This window comes from Rhineura floridana, chromosome 4 (assembly GCF_030035675.1).
Source record: "Rhineura floridana isolate rRhiFlo1 chromosome 4, rRhiFlo1.hap2, whole genome shotgun sequence".
NCBI classification, from domain to species: Eukaryota; Metazoa; Chordata; class Lepidosauria; order Squamata; family Rhineuridae; genus Rhineura; species Rhineura floridana.
In genome coordinates, this window is record NC_084483.1 from 137,345,531 (window position 1) to 137,361,279 (window position 15,749).

A 15,749-nucleotide genomic window follows, 5' to 3' on the forward strand; every position below is an offset into this window, starting at 1 on the left:
AGGACACACATCTTATCAAAGAAATAACTAAGTAGGAGTTCAATCTACTTGTCTGCAGCTCAAGGGCGTTGTAAAGTAATTCCAAGTAATTGCTTTTAGAAAGTTACAAGGGAAAAAGTGGTCGCTCAAGTTAATGGCGGCAATTAGTCCAGCTATAAATAATGCTGTTTGCTGAAGTCTTTCCGAAACTGTAATCTTCCAAAACCGGCAGATGCTAGACAGAATCTGCTTAAATAAGCTGGTTCAAAATTCCAAATCATAAGAGATTAAGCCGCTAATTATTGTAAAAAATCCTACTAACTGCGAGAGCTAGCAGATAAGCTTCTTACCGGAAGAAGAACCGGAAGTCAGTTTAATTGTTTAATATGTATGCTTTTACTGTTTTTGTGATTCTATTGTATTTTATCCTATGTTGTGCACCACCCTGAGAGCCTTCGGGCTGTGGGCGGTATAGAAATCGAATAAAATAAATAAATAAATAAATAAATATAAACTATATTGGAAAAACAGGGAAGGGTGTATTGGAAGTGTTGTTACTCTATATGTGAAAGAGGGCACTGAATCCAGCAAGCTAGAAACCCCAAATGAGGCATACTCCTCCACTTAATTATTGTGGGTGATAATACCGGGCCACAACCTTTAGTACTGGGAATGCTCTATCGTCCCCCTGATCAAAATGCTCAGGAAGATCTTGAGATGAAAAATGAAATCAAGGAAGTATCCAAACAAGGAAGTGTTGTAGTAATGGGAGACTTCAACTACCTGGCTATGTATGTGTTCCAGTCACAAAAAAAAGGTAACACTTCTAGATATCCTAAATGACTGGCCATGGAACTGACCAGAGGGGCAGTGACCCTGGACTTAATGTTAATTGGGGCCCAGGACCTGGTGCGAGATGTGTTATTGAACCTATTGGAAGCAGTGTAAATGGCCAATTGCCAAGAAAATCCAGGATGGTCACATTTGACTTCCAAAGAGGAAACTTTGAGGGACTGGTAAAAAGGAAGTTTGACCAGGGGGTCAAATCACTCCAAAATGCTTGGGAGTTATTTAAAAACACATTATTAGACATGCAACTGGAGCACATAGTGCAGCTCAGGAAGGGCCAAGAAGATGCCAGAGTAGTTAACAAGCAGAGTCAAAGATGCTATTTGAGGCAGTAAGGCTTCCTTCAAAAAAATGGAAGCCTTGTCTGAATGAGGAGAATAAAAAGAAACAGAGTTTGGCAAAAAAAACCCCAAGCAAATGAAAAAAATATGAAATGGACTGCCTTCAAGTTGATCCCAACTTATGGCGACCCTACGAATAGGGTTTTCATGGTAAGTGGTATTCAGAGGGTGTTTACCATTGCCTTCTTCTGAGGCTGAGAGGCAGTGACTGGACCAAGGTCACCCAGTGAGGTTCACAGCTGTGTGGGGATTCAAACCCTGGTCTCCCAGGTCGTAGTCCAACACTCTAACCAGTACACTACACTGGCTCTAAGAGATGCTAAAAAGGAATTTGAGGAGCACATTGCTAAAAACATAAAGACCAACAACAAAAAAATCTTTAAGTATATTGAGAGCAGGAGACCATCTAGGCAGGCAACTGGATGACAAGGGAGTCAAAGGTGTGCTAAAGCAGGATAAGGAGATTGCAGAGAAACTAAATTAATTATTTTCATCTATCTTCACAGTGGAGGATATAGGGCAGATCCCTGTGGCATCTGGTTGGCCACTGTGAGAACAGGATGCTGGACTAGATGGGCTACTGGCCTGATCCAGCAGTCCCTTCTTATGGTCCAATGTTCATAGGATGGCAGAGGGTAGACCCTATCCTTGGTTTTAATGCTGTTTTGCCGTTGCGGTTTTGATTTTTGCAAGTTGTTTTTATTTGTACTAAATTATAGCTTTTCCTATGATGCATAAGCTGCTGAGAACAAACTTTGAAGGGCAGGCATAAATCCTTAAAATAAATTAATTGTTCAAACTCAAATTACATCCACTAGGCAAATCTGCTGTACTCAAATTAGTCTAATTTCTAAATGCCTTAAGCAGCAGAGATTTTTGCTTGGTTTGCATTACTGCTCACATCACAAAAAGAGGGTAGAAGTCCTATTACAAGCTGTAAGAAAATCACCAGTGACAACAGAAACTTACTTTATCCAGTACATCATAGGACTTATTGAGCAGAGCTCTCCAGAACTTTGCTGTTGGTGCATCGGCATTTTTTTCCACTGACTGTGCCACAGCATTTATGTAGCAAAGAACCGCTTCCAACACCCTGGACAAACAACTATAGTTAGCCACTGGCCACCAGAAGGGAATACAATCTTTTCATGAGGAGAAAGGAAATTCAAAGCTAAAGCCATTTATCCACTAGAATTAGGCCACAAAGTAAAGAAACTGAGCAAGGAAACTTTGTTGCAGGTCCCCCATATGGGAAGAATGGCAACAGAACTTAATTGTGTTGGCTAACTGTACATACTATGGAAACTAAACAACAACCTCAGCATCAGTTTTTTAAAGGTTCTAGTCATTCTGTTAACAAAAGGAATATAATGCTACCAGTTTTTTAAAAAAATATATACCCCCTAGCCAATTTTTAAATTAAGATTTCATACTTTAGAGTCTTTATTCTTCTGCTTATTTTGGACCCAGATTTGTACCATGTGCCTTTATATAACAGACCATAGTTTCAGGTCATTCAGTAGATGCATTTAGGGGCCCAGGAAAAGAGGAAGGCTAATGTTACCTTGTCACAATCAAAATCCAAATTACAGTTGCCTACTTTTATACTTTTTACACTCAGAAGGAAAGCAAAATGTACCTTTGCTCAAAGTCCTTTAACTCCTCAACATGTTCACATTCAACTACCTAGTTGTTACAGGGAAAAAGAACACATCATCATGCTAATGAAAATCTGTTGCTCAAGCCATCACAAACAGGTGCACTTTAGCTAGTGTCCAATATTTAATAATATGTATAGCTGATAAAATCAGGGGGCAGATGAATCAACTGTATGTGCTTTGCTTAGGTCCCTGATGTCCTTTCGCGAGACATCCAGCCAGAAACACCCATTACTGTAGTGGTATCTTTATGTGCAGACTTTGCTTATAGCTAAGTATGACATACCTACTAACTTTGTGTCCAGGTTACCATCCTGCACTAAATTCGAGGCAGAGATAAATAGGAAAAACATTTCTGTGACCTGCACAGTTCCACGGAAAAGGACGTCAATTAAATCCACAAGTGTAGAGGAAACTATAGAAAGCCCTTCAAAAGATCCATTTGCCTTACCTTTTTCACAAAACTCTGCGAAGCCAGCAGCTGTGACATGAAGGAGACAGCCAAGAATTTGAAGTGCCTCAGCTGCTTGCCAGAGTGAGACTCCACATTGAAGAGCTCTGTCTCTTGACTGTGTGATTTTATCTTGTGCAGCCTTGACTTCTTTTGCCCAAGATCATCTGTAAAAACATTCCCCGTAACAATACTGTGTTTCAAAACAGTTTTAATGTAATTATAAATGCTAGATTAAAAGGTCTCACCATCAAGAGGACCAGAAGGGATAGTAAGGCTAGCAGTGATGTATGCCTTTAGGTGGACAGGGCATCTAGTCTTACACATTTGAAAACTGTTTTGCAACTTGAAAAGCCAAACCTTTGTAATATGAATAAATTCTAAAAATTGGGGTGCATTTGTTTAACTTGCATAACTATAAGCCTGGGTGGGTTTCTTTGTAAAGTGCATTTTGCTCAGGGACTGGAAAGGAGGGCGAGACTTTGAGAATAGTGAAGGCAACTGCTCTGTCATTGGGAATAGAAGAAATATATGTGCAAACTGAAAAAGCACTCTTTCTTCTCCCTTCCCACATAATCATCAGTGATCTCTTTAGCTGTCGGTAGACGATTGTCATGGTTTTAGTTCTCCAAAATAAGGTCTAGTCATTTGCTCTTTCCAAACGGAAAAACAAATGAAAAGTGTCAGGCTGATGACATATGCCATTGGTACCAAGAACAAACTGTTACCAATTTTTCCTCTAATTGTACAAGTGCTTAGTAAGCACAATGCACTGCTTTCTCTTATTTTTGGCTTCTTTGAGGATTATCTACAAGGAGACGACTTTCCATGGCTCTCTGCTGATCTTCTGCACTCATAGCTCCTGCTGCAATAGAATAGGCTTGCAATGGCATGGGGGGGAGGAATGTACCATTGGTCTCACCTGAAGGGTGATTTTCATAGGAGGTATCCCATCACTGCGGGTAGTGACTCCACCTATCGTCCGAAGGCAAGAATGTTTCTGAAGTCAAGACTAGGGGCGTCAGGCCCCTCCCACTCTCCAGTTCATTCGCAGCGAGTCCAATAGAAATACCTAAAAATGCAGGGAAAAAGGCCAACGGGCCTACCAGCAAGAACATAACATAATAGCAACATTCATAATAATCTGACTCTAAAATAGCGAGATAACAGTAATAGCAGTCTCGACTTCACTGATAAATGTAATAAAATAGCGTAACAAGCATATATAACATTCCCAACAAAATATCTAGGCATCCTCCACTGGGGGGGGTCGTGATGGGATACCTCCTATGAAAATCACCCTTCAGGTGAGACCAATGGTACATTTTCCATAGGAGGTATGCCATCACTGCGGGATGTACCAAAGCAGCCCATACAGGGAGGGACCACCCACATGCTAATCCTCATTAAGAACCTGTTGCAACACTCGTCTGCCAAATGAGGCGTCAGCAGAGGCATAGCGATCTATTTTATAATGCCTTATAAACGAGTGTGGGGTAGACCAAACGGCAGCCCTGCAAATATCAGCAACAGGAGCATTAGTAGCAAAAGCAGCCGAAGTGGCAGCTGACCTAGTAGAATGAGCTGTTATACTAGCTGGAACTGGCAGCTTAAGGGACTCATATGCTAAGGTAATACATGCCCTTAACCAACGGGATAAGGTAGATTTGGTTACTTTATGCCCCATAGACCTCGGATGAAAGGATACAAACAGAGACTCCGTTCGTCGAATCTCCTGGGTCCTAGACAGGTAAGTCTTGAGAGCCCTCCGAACATCCAACGAATGCCAAGCCTTCTCTAGAGGATGATTGGGGTTCGGGCAAAACGAAGGAAGCACAATGTCCTGATTGCAATGAAAGACTGAATTGACCTTGGGGCGGAAGGAAGGATCAGTTTTCAGCACAACAGAATCCTTGTGAAAGACACGGAGATGGCGAGCAGAAGACAATGCACCCAGTTCCGACACTCGTCTCGCAGAAGTGATTGCAATCAGGAACAGGACCTTGAAGGACAGCAGACGTAAAGGCACAGTCCTGAGAGGCTCAAACGGAGGGCATTGTAAGGCCTGCAGAACCTTTGACAGACTCCATGAGGGAAAATGGTGGACTACAGCCGGTGAACGTAGAGCAGTGCCTCTGAGGAAGCGTTTGATGAACGGATGTGAGGCAATAGGGGCACCAGTGGAGGACACTGAAATAATGGACGACAGAGTGGACGCGTGTCGACGCAATGTGTTGGGTCTAAGTCCCATCATGAGGCCCCTATGAAGATATTGCAGTACTTGTTGTACTGTAGCCTGTGAAGGATTGAGGTGCTGAGTCTGACACCACCTGGAAAAAGCCACCAAAGTATGTTGATATATACGGGGGGTGGATGGTCGTCTCGAGGCTAGAATAATGTCAATGACAGCGTCCGACAGTCCAGCCGACCTCAAATGTCGCCATTCAAAAGCCACGCTGTTAGGTTGAGCCACTTGGGGTCTTGATGACATACTGGGCCCTGAGATAGGAGGTCTGGCCTGACTGGTAGTGGCCAAGGATCCGTCACCGACATTGCAAGGAGATCCGAGAACCACGGTCGACGGGGCCAATATGGTGCTATCAGCACTAGCCGTGCCCTCTCGCGCCGTGCCTTCTGCAAGGTTCTGGCTAACAGTGCTATTGGAGGGAAGGCGTACAATAGGCCATCCGGCCACGGTATTGACAGAGCATCCACCGCTTCTGCTGTTATGTCCAGGTATCGTGTGAAGTACCTGGGAAGCTGGTAATTGCGACTGGAAGCAAACAGGTCGACTGAGAAGGGGCTGAATCGACGCTGGAGAAGATGGAAAACGGTCGGATGAAGTTCCCATTCTCCTGGGAAGACTTGCTGTCTGCTGAGCCAGTCCGCTGTCACATTCCAAATACCTCTAAGATGCTCTGCTTTCAAGGACTGTAGATTGTGTTCCGCCCAGTTGAAGATGAGGTAAGCTAGATCCTGTAAGGAACGCGACCTCGTTCCCCCTTGTCTGTTCAAATGTGATTTTGCACACGTGTTGTCGGTTCGAATAAGAACATGGTCCAAGAGGAGCAGAGATTGAAAATGGAGCAGAGCAAAGTGGACCGCCTTTAGCTCCAGCCAATTGATGCTCTGAGCCAGTTCTGCTGCAGTCCAAACCCCTTGAACAAACTGAGAGTTGCAGTGGGCTCCCCAGCCGAGGAGACTGGCATCTGTGGTGATGACAGTCCTGTGGGGTTCTCTGAACGGAGTGCCTCGGTTGAGATGTTTTACCCTCGTCCACCAGCGGAATGATAAACGCGGTTTGGGGCTCAAGGGAATTGCTCGATGGTTTGAGCTGGCAATGTCGTGTTGGAACGGCAGTAAGACCCACTGTAGCTGACGAGTATGGGCTCGAGCCCATGGAACAATGTGAATGGTGGACACCAACATTCCTAGAGCCCTGGCTAGAAGCATGACGTCTGCGGATGTTTTGTGCATCAGGGATCTTGCGATGTCTGTGATGGTGGTTATGCGGTCTGGAGACAGGAACACCGCCTGCGCTTGATGTTTCTGACTGTGGCCAAGACAGGCTTTCGAGTGTCCTTAGGGTCAACAAGCACTGCCTTTAGTGCTCCCTCACCGAAAAGTAAAGATCCAGCATAAGGTGCCCGTGATAGATTAACTCTGGCAGTAGAGTCAGCCTGCCAGTGACGAAGCCAGAGTGTCCGTCGGGCCACAACCTGAGCCGCCATGGCGCGTGCCCCTAGCTGATTTGCGTCCAAGGTGGCGTCGGCCACGAAAGCAGCTGTTTTGCGCAATTTTATTAACGATCTTCGCAGAGAAACAGGGTCTGGATTGGGATCCTCAATGAGGTCGTCCAACCACATCATCGCTGCCCTGGTAAAAATACAGGCTGATGTAGATGCCCGCATAGAAAAGGCGGTAGCCTCATGAGACTTGCGTAAGGCGAAGTCCAGTCTCCGCTCAGTGGCATCCTTTAAATGAGATTCTCCTTCCCGTGGCAAGAAAGATCTGGAAACTAAACTGGAAATTGGCTCGTTTATGCCAGGGACGGCCAGCTTGGTAGTAAAGTCCGGGGCCAAAGGATAAAGTCTGTCCGCAATGTTATTAAAACGGCGTGCTTGTAAGGGGTGAGACCATTCATCCTTGGCCAGTTTAGCGATGGGGTCTGGCACAGGTAGATAGGGTTCTGCTGGAGCAGGGGATTTCAAGACCCTGGCCCCTTTTAAAGCGGGAGTAGCATCTGCAGTTGGGGTGGATTGAAGGCCTAGGGTGTTCAACACTCTGCGCGCAAGAGGTTGGTAGTCTGAGGAATCGAAGAGGCGATAGGATGTATCCTGCTCATGTTCCGAATGGTCACTCCAGATGTCTCCTTCGTCTTGCAGCGGAAATGCGGAATCTTCCGCACCAGAGACGTCATCAGCAAACCTGCCCCTGGCAATGTCAAATGGATTTGGAGAACATGAAGGGTTCGTCTCACTGTGAGCAAGTTGGTCCCCACTGTGTGGAGGTATAGCGGGAACTCGTGATGGTGACTGTCTCTGAGCGAAAAACGACAGCATGCCCTGAAGTTGAGTAATGAACTCCTGGGACAGCTGCAGTCCTGGAGATGTAGCCCATTGCTCTTGGATAGGCGGAAGTGCAGACGGCCCCACAGGTTGTGAAATAGAGTAAGCCCTGGGTTGGGTGACCGTTGGATGCTCAGAAACGCCAGGGAAGTCCTCCTCATCAGAGGATGCAGCAGGAGACTGAAAGAGGGTAGTTAACGGTGCATGGGTTGAACCCTCTGGATCTGGAGCAGAGACATAGCGAGGTCGCTTGGTTGTGCTGTGGCTGGCAAGATGTTTTGTTTTGGCAACCGCTTTAACATGCTTATGTTTGACTGCCTTAGGTGTTTTAGGCTTGGTCGTCTGGTTTGCCTCTGGCTGTTGTTTCGGCTTGGGTGCCTGGGTTGTCTCTGGCTGTTCTGCCATCATATATTTTAAGGGTAGCAGTGCACGGCACACGACTGGGGCAGAATGCACAGACCCGAACAGGCTCAGTACACGGCACACGACTGGGGCAGAATGCACTGGCTGATGGCTAAGTACACTGCCATGATGGGGCAGAATGTACACTATGAACAGGCTTAGTACACGGCCACAGATGGGATGAAGCAGAATGTACAGTCATAACAGCTTTGTAAGGTTGCCTGGGTTGTCTATGGCTGTTCTGCCATCATATATTTATTAAGGGTAGCAGTACACTGCCACGATGGGGCAGAATGCACTGTTCCGCCATCTTATATTTTCTATGGGTATCAGTACACTGCCACGATGGGGCAGAATGTACAGACCCGAACAGGCTCAGTATACGGCACACGACTGGGGCAGAATGCAATGGCTGATGGCTAAGTACACTGCCACGATGGGGCAGAATGTACACTATGAACAGGCTTAGTACACGACCAGAATGCACGTCCAGATATCTTGGCACAGTATCCGTAGGTGTGGTACAGTATGGAGCAGAATGTAATATTTGCACAGCTTTGCACAGTATCAACAGCTCTGGTACACGGCCACAGATGGGGCAGAATGTACAGTTCAAACAGCTTTGCGTGGTAGCAATAGCCTTGGTACACGGCCACGGGTGGGGCAGAACGTACAGTTCAAACAGCTTTGTATAGTATCAACAGCCTTGGTACACGGCCACGGATGGGGCAGAATGTACAGTTCAAACAGCCTTATATAGTATCAACAGCCCGGTACACGGCCACGGATGGGGCAGAATGTACAGTTCAAACGGCTTTGTATATTATCAACAGCCTTGGTACACGGCCACGGATGGGGCAGAATGTACAGTTCAAACAGCTTTGCATAATATCAACAGCCTTGGTACACGGCCACGGATGGGGCAGAATGTACAGTCCAGACAGGGTTTATTGGGTATCAATACCTTGCACACTAGGTATCAGTTGCAGCAATAACAGGCTTTGTACACGTCCAGCAGCTTTTGTATATAACCAACAGCCTTTGTACACGGCCACGGATGGGGCAGAATGTACAGAGCAAACAGCTTTTGTATAGTATGGACAGTCTTTGTACACGGCCACAGATGGGGCAGAATGCACAGTTCAAACAGTTTTGGTATAGTAGGAACAGCTTCAAGCAGTTGCAGTATTCAAATAGTCGCAAGAGGCAGCAGCAGTAGCAGAGAGAAAGCTATGTAAATCACGCTGTGGGGCTGCCAGAAAGCCTTGGCTCTGCAAATTACAGCCCGTGTAATTGAGACCCCTCTTTTTGGCACTGTAACTGACTAGACAGAAAGAGACAAATAAAATGGCGGCCGCAAAAAATGGCGGGAAAATTGGCCAATCAGAGAAGCTTGGGGTGATAAAGAAGCAATGGCGGTCACAGGAACGCACCAGCAAGCACAAAACAGTCTCAAACCAAAACTCTGGGACCGCTGGGCTGGGAGAGCACGATTGGGCTCAGCAAACGAGGGAAAGAATGAGCCGCAGCCGCGGGCTCTAAAGGCAGTTGCGGTAGGCTTAAGATGCCGCAGACGAGCCGGGGGAGGCGGAGCAACCCCACCAGATAGGGGCTCTGACACAGAGCCGCAGCCGCAGGCTCTGGAGCTGCCGCGATAATAGGTGGCAAGGGGGGGAGAAAAAGGATAGAGGCAGCGGGGACAGAGAGCTGCAGCCGCAAGCTCTAGTTAATTGTAGTTCGCCTGCTAAAGGAGGGAGAGCCGCAGCCGCGGTCTCCCCGAATGTCCGTGAGACACGGAGCCTAGGCTCTGGGGCCGCCTCAAAAAGTTGCCGCGGCAGTAACCAAAGACAAAAGGAGCCGCAGCCGCAGGCTCCTTGTAAGTGCCAGCCAAAAAAGGCACGAAATATGCGGCGGAACGGACCAGGAAGCTGCAGCCGCAAGCTCCTGAGTAGAAACTACGTCCGCCGCCTGAGGGAAAAGGGAGCCGCAGCCGCGGTCTCCCTAAGAGCCGTTAGGCTGGTGACGGGGGAAAAAACGAGGGCAAGGGAGAACCCCCCCAACGAAATTCCCCAGAACAAATTACGTATAGCCAAAACAGTTGAGATAGGAGAGGGGAAAAGGAAGGTACAGGAGTACACACACAAACCTCCCACCCATCACACAAATACAGAGAAAACTTATCAGAAGCTACGCTAGCAAGAATTTCAAACTTGTTCGGTACGAAGGCAAGAATGAACTGGAGAGTGGGAGGGGCCTGACGCCCCTAGTCTTGACTTCAGAAACATTCTTGCCTTCGGACGATAGGTGGAGTCACTACCCGCAGTGATGGCATACCTCCTATGGAAAATAACCAGATCTGTTTAGTGTGTCACTGCATATAAGCAAACAATAACATGGAGGTAGTGCCCCCAACAGAAGGAGTAATTTAAGCACCTGGAGTACACATTCCTTAAACGCAGTGAGGAAATAAATATTAAGGAGGCAATCCTAAAGCTGGGCAAAGGCCAGCTGAGGAGCTATTGGATGCAGTAGAAGTGTTGTTCCACTGCTGCAGTGGGGGGTTAAGAACATAAGAAGGGCCTACTGGATCAGGCCAGTGACCCATCTAGTCTAGCATCCTGTTCTTACAGTGGCCAACCAGATGTCCATGGGAAGCCTGCAAGCAGGACCTGAGTGCAAGAGCACTCTCCCCTCCTGCAGTTTTCAGTGACTAGTATTTGGAAGCATACTGCCTCTGACTATGAAGATAGAGCAAAGCCATCGTAGTTAGTAGCCACTGATAGCCTTTCCTCCATGAATTTGGCTAATCCTTTTTTAAGCCATCCAAGTTGGTGACCATCACTGTCTCTTGTGGGAGTGAATTCCATAACTATGTGCTGTGTGAAAAAGTACTTTCTTTTGTCTCTCCTGAGTCTTCCAGCATTCAGCTTCTTTGGATGTCTGTAAGTTCTAGTGTTTGCGAGAGAGAGAGAAACACTTTTCTCTGTCTACTTTCTCTATGCCATGCATAATTTTATATACTTCTATCATGTCACCCTCTGACTCAATTCAATGGTGGGATAGCATTTATGTGACCAGTGCCCCCCCCGCAAGCACACCCATGGAAATCTCTACTGGCATAGATGTAACACTGGTGGTCTTCTACTGGCAGTGTGGGGGGGAGGGAGTTTGGGTAAAGGGGTGTTCTGTGAGCACGTTTGGGTGCCCTTGGATCAGCAGAATCCAGAGCCCTCTTATTCCCCTAACGTGCCCATTGATTTAGCCTCTAATGATGCCAGCCCTGGGGCTGACATAGTTAATTTCCTTCCCATTGTTGTCAAGGGGGGGGGATTAAAAGGAAGCAGAAATGAGAAAAATCTGCCCCATCACTCTGGTCACTGTGAGCAGGCAGGACTTTGGATGTGGCAGAGCAGCTATCACAGAATCTCCTAATACCACCACCTCCCCCAGAAGATTGGCCTGTGCACCTGTGATTATAAACCACATAAGTAGGAATACTGGTTTAAATCCAAATGTTTCTGCTTAAAGTGGCATGTATTTAAGGCAGAGTCGCGCAAGTTATTTTTCTAGCAATTACCGTCCTTGTTCTCTGGTAGTTTTTTTAAATAGTCCAGGACTTTCATCAAACTCTGTAGCTGTTGTATTGCACTAAATTCACAGCATATAGAAATCCAGAATTCTGTATCAGTCTCCAAAACGGTATCCTGCAGAAGTAAGGAGATTTGTTGGGGGGGGGGGAGAGAAGGAGAGAGGGGGAAATGTCATAACTTTAAAAAGGAAATTAGCCACTAGCATGACATTATTTATTTATTTATGAATGGCACTTCCATTTAAAAAACCACAGGGCAGTGTACAACACAAAAACAGAATCCCTCTATAACAACAACATCAGTAAGTGTCAATAAAACTGGTTGCTAAAAAAGTCACTTTCCAAAGGCCTGTCTGAACAGCCAATTTTAAAAAGACTTCTGAAGGAAAGCAGGGGCGACTTCTGCCTGACTTTGATTGGCAAGGAGTTCCACAGGGCAGGGCCTGCCACACTAAAGACTTGGTCCCTGGTGAAGAGCCACCAGACCTGAGGCGTATGGGGGACTACCAACAGTGCCCCATGAGAAGATCTCAGTGATCAAGGTTTTAAGCAAAGGTTACACAAGAGAAGACAGTTCTTACCTTCTCCCCGTTGGCTACTGCAGCCATGGATTTTGTCACATGCTGTTCAAACAACAACACTAGAAGAACCCAGAGAAATCGCTCCCCTCCCAAAGTGCTTATCAGCTGCTCCAGGATTGGAAGGCGTCGGTGCTCAGGCACATGAGGCAAAGCATCCGCAAACACACGGATTATTTTAATTACCACCTCTTCCACATTTCCTGTCGTTTCTGCAGAACTGCTATCCTCCTCAGCCTAAAAAGAAAATAGTCAAAGAATTAACATGTTGTACATGCAAATTGCAACCCGAACAGCATTTTGTTTCATAGTAAGCAATTAAAAAAACCACAGGTGGGGCCCTTTCTAAAACATGGAGGAACACCTAAAGTTACAATAACAACTTCAAGAACTTCAAGAACTGATAATATAAAAAGACCTTGAAACTCATCTTTTTTTTTTTAAGGGCATCAGTGGGTCTGTGGGTGCTAATGGTGAAGTTCTGGAGGCCAAAAGCCATGAACTGATAGGAAGTCAGGCCTGATCCAACACTTGAAAGAACACTATAACTTGTTAAGACCCAGGTGCACTTGATTTTATTAACCCACAACTAGAAGACAGCGAAGATCAGAATTAGACAACTTGTTGCCTTCCACATGTTGTTGGACTACAGTTCCCATCATCCCTGACTACTGGCACCATCTGTGAGGCCACTACAATGACTACACCTAATGTGTATCTTATGCTGGGAAAATACTGAACCTTCAAAGAGGACCTGCAGGTATAAGGCTCAGTATTTCAGCTAGAAAACCTCTGGCTTCCAACAGATGTTTTCTGAGTCCAACTTTTGCAATTTGCAGGATGTTAGTCACTTTTGTTAACAAAGTGAAATGTCAAGACATAAGGAGTTAATGACTGGTAAGAAAGCTTTAATACAAACATTGCCACTTACTGCTTTCCCAAAGTTACTTACCCTATGGAACCTTCCCACTTACTCATTTTATCAAGGACAATCTACCTTTTAGCTGCACAGTCCTATCACTCCCTTACCATGTAGTTGTGGATTAAGTACCACAGAATCTTCTCTGAAAACACTAAAGGTAAATTCACCACCAGATCATTTACAGATTCTATGGAAAAAGAAGGGGGAAAGTCTACAACGGTATGGAAAACGGCACCAAAACTCAACAGAAAGCCAGTCAACAACTTCAAATATTAGCAGAACACAACAGAAATAAGAACAGTTCTATTCTGGATACTGGCCAAGCTTCTTTTACCCGTTCCCCAGTTTAAAATGCCTTACCTGTATAAGAGCAGGAATGACCATCTTCACTGTTTTATTAATCACTTGAAAACTGTAAGCATCATCCAGGCGCATGACGTTTGCCCCCATGAAAGTAAAAATGGGCATGATGTTGTGCAGCACTTTAACCTGGACGAGAGAAATCAGTCAACCCCGTAACACATTAGGGCTTGCTTTCAATGATTCATTCCTATAATGCCCTTTGTTTTCCCTGCTTAAACAGTTCCTTCCTTCCTACTGAAATTAAGTCAGTAGTTCCCAATCTTCTTTAAATTATAGGAACCCATCATGTTTTCCTAATTTGCACAGCCCATGATACCCTAAACCCAATATCAGGACAACGAGCCTATCATGGCAGAAAAAGGCTTTCTTTCTTTTTCTTTCTTGACAGCCTTAGGTGCTGCTGGGCAAGCAGGATCTGTAGCATATAGAGAGGCCCTCCCAACTGCCAATGCAAGGCATGCGGAGCTTCTTGCTGCTGTGAGAGCAGGGTCTACTGGCTCTTGAGAAGACAGGGGACAGCATTTTCTATGCAACAGCAGGAAGCAATGACAACTCTTCAACATTTGTCATCATTAGGAGGCAGGTGCTATTCAGAACAGAGATGTGAGAATGCCCCTGCCTGGAATTGTCTGAGATGGGGATAGGCAAGAGTAAGGTTAGGTAAGGCCAGAGTGCTCCCAGAAAGGTTGTGATAATGACATATGCTTTGATAAGGTACTTGAAGGAAGAAACTTGAAAAACAGAAATGTTTCAAGCATAGGACTGGATCAGGAAAGAGAAATCAGCAGACTCATCCACAAGACTAATGATTTAAATCAATGCATAAAGAAACCCCAGAACTTAGGACGGCTTTAAAAAAGTCTTATTTCTTCTTAGAAACCCATTTAAATTTCAAGTCCCTGGTAACATGCATGTAAAAGAGTCTATACTCACAGGAAACAAACCTGCAGCAGCACCCAGCAAGAGCAAGGCATGGTAATGTGTCTGAGGCATTTCTGAAACCCGGATGCATTGAACTATCAACTCAACATTAAACTTCTCTTCATCAAGGGTACCTCAAAAAGTAAAGAAAGAATGCATAGGCTTAATTTAATATTAGGAATAAACCTTGTTACAATTACATTCACACACCAATATATGCTGTTTTCATATTATCAGCCTTATTACATAAAACACATACATTTAAAAAGGCATTAGTGTATATAAAGCCTGGGACACACTTTCGTACACCAGATCCAAAACTGAAAGACTTTTTTTTCTTTACCTGCTTTTATCCTGCTACCATCTGGAGACAGTTTCTGACAAATGTTTAACAGACCACCAAGTATTAGCTGTTTTATATATTCCAGATGTTCATGTTCTGAAGAAGGTTCCAGACATCTGGAAATTCAGAAGACAGTTAAAGAACTGGTGAAACACAGTGAAAGCTTGTTATAACGCAGGGGTCGGGGGACAAAGGATGCACCTGTGGTATAGGGCCTCCACATTATAATGAACACTGCACTGAAAGGGTTAAAGCCAGCAAGTACTACTGGTTCCTAGAGAGGGGAAAAAAACACTGCAGCTGAGGAACAGACTGGGAAGGAAGAAGCAGGAAGGGCAACTGTGTGGTGTAGTGGTTGGTGTTGGATTAGGACCTGGGAGACTGCTCAGCCATGAAGCTTACTGGAAGACCTTGGGCCATCACTGCCTTTCAGTCTAACTTATCTCACATGGTTGTTGTGAGAATTAAATGAGGAATGGGAGAACCATGTATGCCACCTTGAGCTCCTTGGAGAAAGATGGGATATAAATGAAATAAATAAATAACAGAGAGGAAAAAACAAGTTAACAAATAAAAGTCTATAGACGGTAGCGAAAGAACTTGGAGGACTCAAGAGGCAAGTGTCCCTTAGGAAAAAATACCAGGAAGGAAAAGGGTGGGAGAGAGGACAATGCCAGGACAAAGATTTTTAAAAAGAATGCTGACAGGAAAAAAGACTCAGGAATGTCCTAGGGGAAGCAAATGGAAAACTCATTAGGGACAAGGAGCACAGAAGAGCAAAAATA

General features: G+C 45.3%; 1 protein-coding gene across 2 annotated transcripts in view; it reads right to left on the reverse strand.

Annotated features, from left to right (window-relative positions):
- HEATR1 (HEAT repeat containing 1) overlaps window positions 1–15,749 on the reverse strand; it is a 79,018-nt gene that overhangs the window by 20,533 nt on the left and 42,736 nt on the right. For both annotated transcript variants that reach the window (XM_061624567.1, XM_061624566.1), the window contains exons 27-34: window positions 14,965–15,080; window positions 14,634–14,755; window positions 13,698–13,826; window positions 12,419–12,652; window positions 11,826–11,952; window positions 3,279–3,445; window positions 2,809–2,855; window positions 2,139–2,262 (exon numbers count right to left, since the gene is read on the reverse strand). In XM_061624567.1, the coding sequence (XP_061480551.1) occupies window positions 2,139–2,262; window positions 2,809–2,855; window positions 3,279–3,445; window positions 11,826–11,952; window positions 12,419–12,652; window positions 13,698–13,826; window positions 14,634–14,755; window positions 14,965–15,080 (1,066 nt within the window). The remainder of the gene's footprint in view (window positions 1–2,138; window positions 2,263–2,808; window positions 2,856–3,278; window positions 3,446–11,825; window positions 11,953–12,418; window positions 12,653–13,697; window positions 13,827–14,633; window positions 14,756–14,964; window positions 15,081–15,749) is intronic.